At 35.4% G+C, this 12,354-nt stretch overlaps 2 protein-coding genes across 12 annotated transcripts in view; one reads left to right on the top strand and one right to left on the bottom strand.

The window, feature by feature from the left end:
* LOC6576318 (stathmin) overlaps positions 1–12,354 on the bottom strand; it is an 86,309-nt gene that overhangs the window by 21,290 nt on the left and 52,665 nt on the right. The gene's annotated exons all lie outside the window — the stretch shown is intronic.
* Positions 7,207–11,198, top strand: LOC26528631 (mitogen-activated protein kinase kinase kinase 7). Of its 7 annotated transcripts, none has more exons than XR_006357278.1 (7): positions 7,207–7,921; positions 7,976–8,260; positions 8,319–8,439; positions 8,515–8,794; positions 8,854–8,941; positions 9,071–9,645; positions 9,713–9,899. XR_006357278.1 is itself a non-coding variant. In XM_044009102.1 (7 exons), exons 1-7 carry the CDS (start codon positions 9,535–9,537, stop codon positions 11,141–11,143), a joined length of 1,239 nt encoding a protein of 412 aa, XP_043865037.1. In that variant the 5' UTR covers positions 9,414–9,534; the 3' UTR covers positions 11,144–11,198. The 7 variants fall into 7 exon arrangements, 4 of the variants coding, with proteins under 4 accessions (XP_043865038.1, XP_043865037.1, XP_043865036.1 ...); XR_006357277.1 differs by having other exon boundaries at positions 7,210–7,921; positions 8,319–8,604; positions 8,659–8,794; XM_044009102.1 differs by lacking the exons at positions 7,207–7,921; positions 7,976–8,260; positions 8,319–8,439; positions 8,515–8,794; positions 8,854–8,941 and adding exons at positions 9,904–10,039; positions 10,107–10,179; positions 10,237–10,533; positions 10,602–10,781; positions 10,841–11,198 and having other exon boundaries at positions 9,414–9,645; positions 9,713–9,851.

The following is a 12,354-nucleotide window of genomic DNA, read 5'->3' as shown; positions in this document are numbered from 1 at the left end:
AATTGTAAGAGGAGTGTTCGTTGTTGTCGGAGTATTCTAATCCGGGTATCTTTCAGTTGGGCATTGTCATTCTTAACTGCAATGAATACATACAATACTTTGTGGTAACCATTGCATTTTATGCAACAACACATATAAAAATATATATACATATATGCATATATACATATATACTCTTTCATTTATCTAGATGAGAAAACATTGAAGGCGACAACAGAGGCTGCATTCAAGGACATGTTGTCATCATAATGCCACAGAGACGACCAACTACCAACTGGCAACTGGCAATTGCAACAAGCAAAAGGCAACGACCAAATGCCAACAAAATTTCATTGTTCAGAGCAATTTGAAATGCGAATGCGTTTAACGGATGCGGATGAGGATGCATTAAAATGTCAGCCAGAGAAAGAGACAGAGAGAGACAGCTGAAGATAAAGGGAGACAGTAGGAAGACTTTGTTCGGCTGTTCAACATTTGTCTGTGCTGTTGCCTGTTTATCGCAGCCGGGCAACAAATTTTAATGTTGCAACTTCTGGCGAGGTTTGCAACGTGATGACGTTGCCATAACAAACGCTAAAAGTGTCACTGACATTTCAACAACATTTCACTAGCCATGTGCGAGTTGTTGCTCCTGCTGCTGCTGCTGCTGCTGCTGCTGCTACAGCAACAACATGGCCACGATAATTTTAGACTAGTACGAAATGAGCTAGCAGCAGGAGCAGGAGGCGTCGGAGTGGGAGTGTTAGGATGTTACGTGTCTCTGGCAGTCGCTCGTTGCCCGTCTGATTAACTATCCGACCGGCTTAACATAGTCGGTCTTAAATTATGTCTGAGCAGGCCAACACACACACACACACACACACACCAAAAAGTGTAGCAGGAAGAGTGTAGACTTTATTTAGAGCTGGCCACTTCCTGCTGACAAGGATTAAATATCCTTGCGCGCATTTTAATTACGTTTTATCTTGAGGTTAAATCTAAGATATAACAAAAATAAAGCTCATATAAATTGTGTAGATGTCACAGCTTGCCTAGCAGCAAAGAACTTTAAGGAACAAAATGAAAAGTTTTTTACTCTTTGTATTGCCTGGCATTATTTCTCTCATTTCTTTCCGGATTACACAGACCGAACTGCATGTCAGTCTAAGCCTTCCCGAAGGCTTCACAACTACTGAATCTCTATTTGAGTCAGAGTAGCTCCAAGTCTGTATTTTGTCTGTCTATCTCTATCTCTCCATGTCTTACTACATATCTTTTTAGTTATCTCCTTCTATCACGATCTCGCTTTTTCTATCTCTATATCTATATTTATATTTGTATCTCTTTGTCTCCTTCTTGTTGTCCCCGTTTCTTTTCACTGAATGTCATCGTGCTCTCAATTTTTCTCTGTCTCTCTATATCTCTATATATGTCTTTCTATTTCTAGCATCTGCAGCTCTCTCTTTCTATTCATACATATGAATATCTCTCAGTCTATCTCCTTCGCTAATTCAACACATTTTGTGCTGCGTAAAAACTTCCCAAACTTTTATGCATCCAACTAGAAACACTTGCAAAAGTCCCATAAAGCGGAGAGCGTGACTTATAAATAACAAATGACATTCCAGTTGAATTGTAATTACACTGAAATAAATACTATCTATCGATTTTTCTTTTCGCAAATTAAGTTTCAGCTACGAACGTTAGTAAATAATGTACGGGGCTTTGTCTATATACATACATTTTATATGTATATATATATATATATATATTTATATGTATACCTGTGTGATTTGTATTTGTTCTAGTTGCTGTTGCTGTTGTTGAACAACTATGAAGTTTGGCTTGCCTTTGGCAATTGCCACCCCGTTTTCCATTTGCCGCCGTTCAGTTTTATGAGCGTTCAAATTGCTCCGTTTCCATAGCCATCAAGCCCCAACCCTGCTCTGCCCTGCCCTGATCCAGCCCCATTTGTCCACTTGTGTCCCCCTCATTTAGCCAATACCTCGATATGTCAGCCATTCGTGTTTCGTGTCCACTTCGAGCCAAGATTGTTTTATGGCCAAAGGCTGTTAGGTTTATTAGCCGCCAACATGCAGGTACCGTTGTAGCCCTCCCTTGAGAGAGAGGGGGTGCTGCTGGTACGTTTGTGTGTGGGCGTGTTGGATCGTGTGTAATTAAAACTATGCCCTCCCCCGCCCCACCACACGTCAATGTGTCGCCTCATCTGTGCGTGAACATTTGCGGCTGGCCATCGCTGTTAAGGTTAAGGTGAATGCCTCTCAAGTCTCAGTGTCGCCTAACGAGCTGCTGACAACAACTAATTAACCATATTGAGAAACCTGATTGAACTCTGCGGCCCACCTTCTGCTGTCCGAAATATTTGCTCTACGTGATTGATTAACGGAACTGTGTGAGGGATAGAAGCGAAAATATACACGAGTATACATATATGTTTTATATATAGCCAATTTGGTACAGCAATGAGATGAAAGATATTTGTAGCAAAAAGATTTGTTGTATATTTTTATATCATATTGCTGAATTCGATCCAAGAAAGTAAAGAAAATCTTTTATTTCAGAAATAAAATATGTATATGCTGATGTATACTCAATACTCAAATGTCCAAAACTTCCTTCAAATCAATTGGGGGATTAGTCAGAAAGATATTATATATTTTATTGATCATGTATTAAAAGAACCAAGAACATATTTTGATATTCATATTTAACCAATATTAGAAAATGCATCTTTAACTATATATTATATGGAAAACGTAATATTCACTTATAAATTCTCTTAGTAAAGATTCCAAGCAACTGCTACAAAGCTCAGAAAGTCTGCTTTAAGGGCAATATAGTGCTCCAAATCTAATAAATCTCTCTTTAGGCTGTCAGGCACAGAGCTCAGAGTACCGAGAAACCTATCGAACACAGGCGAATGCATAAATATTTTATACAATTATATCAAAGTAATGCGAAGGGACAAAAGCAGAGGTAGGCATAAATAAAAAGACATGGAAATGTATATTGGACAGGCAGAGTGAGACATGAGTGTGGAAGGAGAGCACTACAAACATACACACAAACACCCACACCCACACAGGCTTCACTTTAGCAAATGTGTGAAAATTATGCGTTCAATGAAAATATTTTGGCTTTAAACCCCCTTTGAGTGCCGGCAAGCCACATCCTGTGCCAGCTGCTGCTCCTGCTGCTGCTGCTATAAGCCTTTCAAAATCCTGGCCGTATGCAAAAACATGCGCTTGCCCAGGGCTTAGACTCCTGTTTGACCACAATGCAATTTTGTGGCTTACACAGATACAAAAAATCCCCAACACTCGCTCTGCTTGCTGCTCCCGTTTCTAACCAAGCCAATCAAAGCCCCTTTTGGCATTTTTGGTAGCTCACTTGAATGCGCAATCAGCAGCAGCAGCAGCAGGCTAACAGCAGCAGCAGCAGCACAACAGTAGGATATGCTCTCCATATTATGCATGGTAATAATAAAATTGTCAGCTTCACATTGTGCATGCTCGATCCGCCTCTCTCTCACTCACTCCTATAGCCAATCTGCACTCTATGCCATTCTATGCTAATCCTACCGTAACCATAAATAAAATGCTGCACCAAGTGCAGAGATAAAAGTTGACCGCATTGCTCCCAAATAAAAAATAATAAAAAAAAGAAAATGCATAGTCCCCATCCATATTCCGTTTCCCTCACATAATAATTATGTGCGTTTTGAAATTAAGAGCGTATATAGGATTTTTGAAAGCTTTGCTCTTACTTGATTTTTCGCTCTATATATGTCTTATATGTTGCTGGTATTTTATCTATAATGTAAGGAATATATATTCCTTTATTAAGCGAATTTATGTAATATAAAATAAATTATTTAATAATAGTTCTGGACTGTCTAAAAGAATCACGAATATTGAACACTAGGGCATACGAAATTATTTGTGGAAAAATACTCACAAGTAATATCTAATGGGATTCTCTTTGAAGTGTTCATTCATGAATAAATAATGAAAATAATATATTATAGAAGAGATATACTCGTATGGTAAATACTTCACGAAACGTGAAGTGATATGCAGATGGCTAACGCATTTATTCCACTTCCTTATTTTCCTTATTTTTCATTTTCTTACTTGATTTTTCGCTCTATATATGTCTTATATGTTGCTGGTATTTTATCTATAATGTAAGGAATATATATTCCTTTATTAAGCGAATTTATGTAATATAAAATAAATTATTTAATAATAGTTCTGGACTGTCTAAAAGAATCACGAATATTGAACCCTAGGGCATACGAAATTATTTGTGGAAAAATACTCACAAGTAATATCTAATGGAATTCTCTTTGAAGGGTTCATTCATGAATAAATAATGAAAATAATATATTATAGAAGAGATATACTCGTATGGTAACGAAACGTGAAGAAGTGATATGCAGATGGCTAACGCATTTATTCGACTTCCTTATTTTCCTTATTTTTCATTTTCTTTTTTTTTTTTTTTTTGAGGTTAACTGGTAAAATGTGGAAAACGCAAAATGCAGTTGCTATTTCCATTCCTACGGCTTTTGGTTTTTGTGCGTGCTTTTTGGCCAGTAATTGGATTTTTGTTTGTTATTTTTGCTATCTGTTTCAACAGCTTTCATACAGCTCCCCGCTGCTCTCTCCCTGCGTCACTCCCTCGCTTTTAGTAGAGTTTCCATCTGTTTAATGAACTTTGATTCTTGTTTCTTGTTAGTTGGATGAGTGCATAATTTAATTGAATTCTTTAAATATTTTTATACATATTATAATAGTGTTTGACTCTCTTGTTTATCGGTTCCACGCATCAGTGCATATTTCACAATCACTGTTTGCATAATTTACTCCCATTGTTTGCACTGACAACAGTTTTTAAGACTAGTTCAATAAAAAAAAAAAAAAAAAAAAAAAAAAAACATGAAATTAATTAAATTTATGCATTCTCATTGAAAGAAAAACAGCGAAATATTGAGTTATACACAAACATACAGAGTATTATACATATATACATATATTACATCCCGTATACTTTAGAGTTACTGTATATAATCTATATTTGCAGATAAATATCCGGTAAATTTTATTTAATATTTGGTATAGATATGTTTATAGTTCATCGGCTTTTGACTTTAAGATAATTTGGTAAAATACCAAATTTTTGATATCAGCATATATATGTATGTATGTATATACCATATGTATTTCCCTTTTTTCCCTTACTCAAAAAATTCGATTAGACGTTGTCCGCCCAAATTGCAATCGAATTAGACGCAAATCAAGTTAGGCCCAAAGTAGATAAGCATAGTTTTTCCCCCAACATTGAATTTTAGCAACAATTTGGCTTGAATCGTAGCAAACAACAATCTAGACAACTCGATTATGGATGAGCTTTTCCCTATGGCCCAGTCTGTTGCACATGTGATTACGTTTACGTAGCTGTTTTTGCCATTTGCATAAATAATACGAATTATTAATACAATTCCATCTAGTGTTGGCAAATTTTCACATAATAACTAAACAAAATACAATTGAATATCCACAGCACAATATATACATACATATATAAATATTCGTATTTGTCTGCCATTTGCTTTGGTCAGAGAAACATATTTGCTATGCAAATGATGACAGCCAACGGCAGTTAACGGTCAGGGTGCTTGGGGTGGACTCCGATGGCTGTATGAGGTTTACCTGCCTGCAACTATGTGGTCTTGTTTGGCTAGCAAACAAGGCATAACTCTTCGCCCCGTTGGCTGTGCAACGTGTGAACATGGCAAGCATTTTAGCCAAAAACTAGCCGCAGCTATCAGTTTCACTCTCTCCCTGCTCTCTCTCTCTCTCTTTGTCTTCAAGTGTATATATGTATGTATTTCCTTTTCTGTCTCTGCTCTTGCAACGTTCTGCTTGCAAGTAAAATTCGAGCTGACCCTACTGCTTGCATGCATAATTAATGCGTTGTGTATTGCAGCAAAATCCTAAACTCAGGAAAAACTTCTAGAATTGTGCTTAAATTGACAAAACAAAGGATTGTAGCGGGAAAATATAAACAAAATAAATATTTAAATTTATTAATATGCAAATACATAGAAAAATCAATAAAATTTCAACTAAGCTAAGACACACTTTGTGTATATTTTAGAAAATTCTTCCCACACTTTCGACAGCCCTTGGGATATACAAAATTAAATGGCAAATCTTATTGAATATTATATACATATATTACATATATACATATATATCGGCAAGACTAGCATAATAAGCACATCAACTCTCTCTTATTGAAAACCTATTAATGCAACGCATCAAACTATTTATTCTCTTTTCTTTTTCAACTATTCCAACTGTTCCTGTTTCATTGGCCCAAGCAATTGCAATTGCCTTGGCACTTCAACATAAATTTCCTTTACACTTTGTGCTCATATTTCATCTTAAGCCACATAGGGAATCATTGCTCAGCTTCTTTATTGGACATCAGTACAATTTGTAGACCCTCATGAATTGTTGGCCTGGCACTCTTGGCGAACGGCTGCATCAAAGATTAATGCCTTTTGGGCTCTAGCTGTAGTCATGCTTCTATAGACTGCACTTGCCACGCCCTCTTTTGCACTTTGTGCGATAAACTCCCTGTGGTGATTTGTCATCGTAAACAATAATTCACAATATCCGCTTATACTTCGCTGATGGCCTTTGTGCTCTCTCTCTCTCCCTCTCATTCTCCTTTTCTCTGTCTCTTTCTGAGATTCGCAGAAAAAACTTTTAATGGTGAAAGCTTTTAAAGTGTCGGCCATTTTGTTTGTGTTTGCTCAAACACTTTTGGGTTCGCCCAACTTTGCACCGTTAATTGACTTGCTTCCATTATGTAATTAAAATTTTAATTTGAGTTCTTCGTTGGTGGGCTCGACTAGCAAAATACCCTATGATAGGTATTTTACTATACACCAAAAGATAAAATATTTTTTTTATAAATAGTAGCAAATTAATTTGTACTAATAATTTTTTACTATGAATGAATGAATGAATGAATGAATGAATGAATTAGAATATTTATAATTTATTACATATAATATATTATAAATATACTATTTTTGCTGTATAAAAAATTATATTAGAAAAATTAATAATTTACTTTTTATTATAAATATTTTATTTTAATATTTATAGCAACATAATAATATATAAAAATAAAAACAATTCGAATAAAAAATGAACTAATATAACTTTTTTGGCTGCATTCTATTTTTGATATTCGTATTAATTTTAAATGTTAAATGTTAAATGTTAATGTTCTGTTCTCAGAACTCTAAAGTTGTATATCCATTGAGAATGGGTAATCAAAATTTTATGATTTTGTTAATATGTCTTTATGTAAATAAAGTATATACATATACATACATATATTCTTGACGAGCCGAGTCGTCTGTCTATCTAACTGTCCACATGAACTGGCGTGATCTCAACAGTATTTATTAGAGCTGTGGTCTACGTGATCGAAAGTTATAAATATTGTTCCCACTGTGCATGGGTAGAAAATGTTGCTGCCCAACAAAGACTACATCCGATCTGAATATTTTTCAAGTGAATACGTTTGAGTAGCATAGATATTCATTGCTATATACTTTTCGTCGTAAATTCATAAGTCTCTAATTCCAATTCAAACTTCACTGTATTAGTTTGCACTGCCATTTATTTATGCAATAGATTGATAAGATTGTACTACCTGGGTATAATTCTAGGAAATCGGCAATAGCTTCAGTGCTCAGCAGTCTGTCAAATCGAAAAGTTGACTCTTTGCTTCTCTTGTATAATTTCTATATGCTGTTGATTCTCTGATTACTCACGCAAAAGGAAATCAGATAGCCGAAATGGCAAACATGTTTCAAGATAGCTCATTCGAAGAGGTGCGTTTCAGTTGATCATAAAGTACAGTTCGGATTGAGCAAGAAATCTTACAGGTTGTAGACTACGGAGCCTTTGGAACGGCCGTTAGATGCAAATGGAATGTGAAGCCTCTAAATTCAGTCGCACTTGTACATAGCGCATTTGATATTAATTTAAGTGATACAGAATTGCTGCTTAGTCTCAATCATAAGAATGTTGTCCAATATGTTAAAATTTACCATGATCACCTACTACTGGAATATGCGGACTGTGGATCACTGCAGCAACTGCTGCACGGCGACGAGCAAAGGGAATATTCATTACGTAATGCCCTCGATTGGATGCATCAGGCAGCAAAGGTATTTCAACAGTTGCATTTGCCCATCTAACGCATTTCTCAATTCACGTTTTTTTTAGGGTTTTAGGTACTTGCATCTATGGATTCATCCCACATCGACAAATTATAATTTGACGCCTAATTTTCTTATGTTAACGAATAATTATCGCCATTTAAAGATCCTTGTACTACCCAGTAAATGTAAGAAATATTCACCGTTGGCAAGAAAAAATCAAAGAATAGATTATACAGGCAGCACTGATATATGCAATATAGGTATCACCATTTGGGAACTATTAACGCGTAAAAAGCCCTTTTACCACACTGATTATACAACGGATGAAATATTTGAGGCGGTGTTGAGAGGTATTTTAATTGATAATATCATATATCATATTACTGTTATCATTGTTTACTTAGGAGAACGCCCGGAAATAAACAATATAAAAATATCAATCACCGACGACTTAAAGAGGTTAATTCAACACTGTTGGGACTCAAATCCATATAAGAGACCCTATATTCAAGAGGTCATACATACGCTGAATCACATCCTGTGAGCGGAATATAAGCAATTGAAAGAAATAATCGTTAAAATCAACTATTTGATTGCAGCTCACAAGAGGATTATACAGATTTTGATCAACTATTAAAGGCTAATATCGGAGCAATCGTAGACTTTGAGGATATCAAGATCTGCAAGGTAATACTTAACATCTACATTGACATTTACTTTCTGATGCGATTGTGTTGTTTTAAGATTTAATATCCTAAAGTCTCTATACCAAATTATTTTTGATTCAGTTTAATCTGCATTACTTTTAATTCACAGAAAATCAGAGAAGATCCCTTTGGTGCTTCCCACAAAGCCATGTGGTTTGGTAAGGAGAAAACTGTCAGAAAATTCAAGGACATCACCGATCAATGGCTTCAAAATCAATCATTTGTACAGGAAATAAGAAGGAATATTGAGCTAAATAATAAATACTTAGTTCATATTTATGGCGTCTCAATAGGTAGCGAGTCAGTATATTTAATATCAGATTACTCAGATTGTGGAACTTTGCTCGATTATTTACATGGTGAAGATCAGAGGAAATATTCGGTAATTTGTGCCATTAATTGGATTACGGATGCTGCCGAGGTATATTTATATAAATATAACATCTGATATCAAAGTTTGTATTGCTATCGAAATCATTTATCGATATACCATATATATCGGAAAATTATTTCAAAACGGAACAGTATTGATAAAGCAATATAAATATATATTTAATATTTCTCCTCTCTTCAATGATTTTGTTTAACAATTTCACACGGTTGAAAATTAGTGATTATTGTTGTCCTCTCGACGCTGAAATTATGTTGAAGTCCACTTCGGAAGTAGCCTATATAGCACCAGAGGTTGGTATATATTACAATCAGCTCCCAATTATATAAAATATATACATTTGCATGTACAAATCCTTAGGTGCTTCGAACAAAAACATTTACATACCAGAGTGATGCATATAGCCTTGGAATTATCTTGTGGGAGGTTCTCGCACGGAAACAGCCCTATTACACTTTCATGGATGTTCTTCCACAAAGCCTATTGAAAATGATTCAAGGTAAGAAATTTTAGACCGCTTAGAAACTATTGTAATATTTAAACAGTTACAGGCATGCGTCCGGCTTTAAGTGATATAAGAAAATTGGAACTGGAGTCCATAGAAGAATTTATTGAACTTTGTTGGCATCAGGATGAACTGAAACGTCCAGATCCGTATATTTGGTTTGTACATCTTGATAGACACTGGTGAGATCAGCGCTTGATTTACTCTTGATTTTCATTTTCAAATTATATAATAATATTATTTATATAGCACAGATACCAACCGTAGCAAGATTATTGGATCTTACGAGCAGCTCAATTATGAGGATATTGAATTTATTGAGGTGACAATTTGTCTGCTGCCTCATAAGTTTCTTGATGATTCTTTTCTGATTCTATAGGCTATTGGAAGTGGCAGCTTTGGCATAGTCTATAAAGCGAAATGGCGTCAGAATGTTGTCGCTGTCAAAATATACAAAAATATGAAAGATACAAATCTCCGACATGAGGCCAAACAGCTATCCCGAATTAACCATGAGAGTATTATTAAACTACATGGTATATGCGATCACAATGGCTCCGTATATTTAGTCATATCTCACGCAGAGTGCGGATCCCTCTATAACTACTTGCACGGAGACGAGCACAATGAGTATACCATGGCAAGGGCCTTAGACTGGATGCGTCAGTTTACACAGGTTCAATCTTATTCAACATATGACAACATATCTACTCTATTTTATGGTGTCCTTACATCCATTTATAGGGTATTAATCACATACATTCCATGAAGCCAAGACCGCTGATTCATCGTGACTTAAAGAGTCATAATCTACTACTAACCACAAATTATCAGAAATTGAAAATTGGAGATTTCGGTACTGTGACGGATCTGAGATCTCTGATGACGTGTGATCGTGGCACTGCCGCTTATATAGCCCCAGAGGTTGTGCTAATCCCAATGTTCCATATAAATCGATTAATGAGACCTTAATACAAACACAGGTTCTCTTTGGAAACAAGTATACGGAGAAGTGCGACATTTATAGCTTTGGGATCGTTCTCTGGGAGGTGATGGCGCGCAGGAAGCCATTTCATCACATGGAGAATCCAAACTCATGTGCAATAATAAATCAAGCGTCGAAGGGTGAACGGCCACCCTTAGCTGATGTGATACCGAGTTGCATAGAGCTACGGACTCTAATTGAAAATTGTTGGCATCAGGATCCGGAGAAGCGGCCCTCAGTGAAACAAATTAAATTTAATAATATTCCATGTGCAGATATTTCAATCAGAGCACTACGATAAATATTATTTATAGGCATAACATATCACTTGAATAAATCAAATCTGATAAAATAAACTTACAATGCGATTTCTCAAGAGTTATTTGTGTTCAATTCGCACAGAATACAAACAGAAGTGCATAACGAAAGAAAGAGAGAGAGGGAGAAGGAGTGTGAGAGCGACAAGAGGAAGACAGAGATTTTTCCCTTACAATTTGCAATTGCATAGCATCAGTAAAAGACTTTTTAATTAAAGCAAATAAACAGTGTTAATTAAAAATGCGCATACGCATAATTGAATTGTAACTGAATCAGCACTCATTCTGCCTCACACTTGCCCACACACATACACACATATGCATATATGTTTCAATAAATGTCAAATATATATTGATATTTGCTTCGCGCTGCATGTTTCGATTGGCATTCATTATTAATATTTAATTGCAATTCGAGTGCTGTTTATTGAAGTGTTTTTGCCATTTTACATGTTTATTGCATTTGTATTCGTCTGCCTCCACAGTGTCCTCTCTTACTCGAATACTTCCTCAGAAATATATTTCAATTAATTTGGCTGCTAATTTTTAGTATGATTATTAGTATTATTTTTTTCGTGTACCTAATTATGAGAGCAGAGCGCCAACTTAATTGAGATTTAATTAGTTTGCATTTTATTGTAAATATTTAATAATAATTTCCCCGCTCATAAACATGGCCAAATTAATTGAAATCTACTCCAATTAATTGTTATGCGAGTCGAAAAAGAAAAAGAAAATATATATACATATATGGCATGGCCTAGGCTTAGTCGCTGCTGTTGTATTAATTAGCAATTGGCATTATGTATTTAATATTTAATGCAATCATATATAATATCCAATGAATTTTATGCGATTAACTCCGAGCACTTAATGCGAAAATTAAGATATTTATGCCGCCTGGCTGACTGAATGGCTGGCTGAGGGGTGTGCCTGGCTTTCCGTGGCATATTTCCAGGGGATTACCGCACGAAAATCCCCTGGCTTTTATTTTAATATAAACAAATTGGCTTTTCTTCGGGTTTACACAGTTATAAAGTGTAAATATCTTAAGGAATATTTAAGTGAATGAAAACTGTTCTTGGTTTTTAATTGAAAAGGCAATTAAAACTTACTTTTATATTCCAAAATTGTTTACTAACTTTAGATAAAAATATTCGATGAGAAGTAGGTGTTTTGTACATTCCCAGCTCTG

The sequence above is a fragment of the Drosophila mojavensis genome, unplaced genomic scaffold, assembly GCF_018153725.1.
Source record: "Drosophila mojavensis isolate 15081-1352.22 unplaced genomic scaffold, ASM1815372v1 contig_36, whole genome shotgun sequence".
Classification (NCBI taxonomy): domain Eukaryota; kingdom Metazoa; phylum Arthropoda; class Insecta; order Diptera; family Drosophilidae; genus Drosophila; species Drosophila mojavensis.
Note: the sequence above shows the minus strand (reverse complement) of the source record. Positions and strands in the feature narration are given on the sequence as shown.

Coding starts and splice junctions, on each gene's coding strand:
- LOC26528631 (XM_044009101.1), top strand. CDS start 9,535: ATGATTTTGTTTAACAATTTCACACGGTTGAAAATTAGTGATTATTGT. Junction 9,646..9,712: donor TAGCCTATATAGCACCAGAG/GTTGGTATATAT, acceptor ACAAATCCTTAG/GTGCTTCGAACAAAAACATT. Junction 9,852..9,897: donor CCTATTGAAAATGATTCAAG/GTAAGAAATTTT, acceptor ATATTTAAACAG/TTACAGGCATGCGTCCGGCT.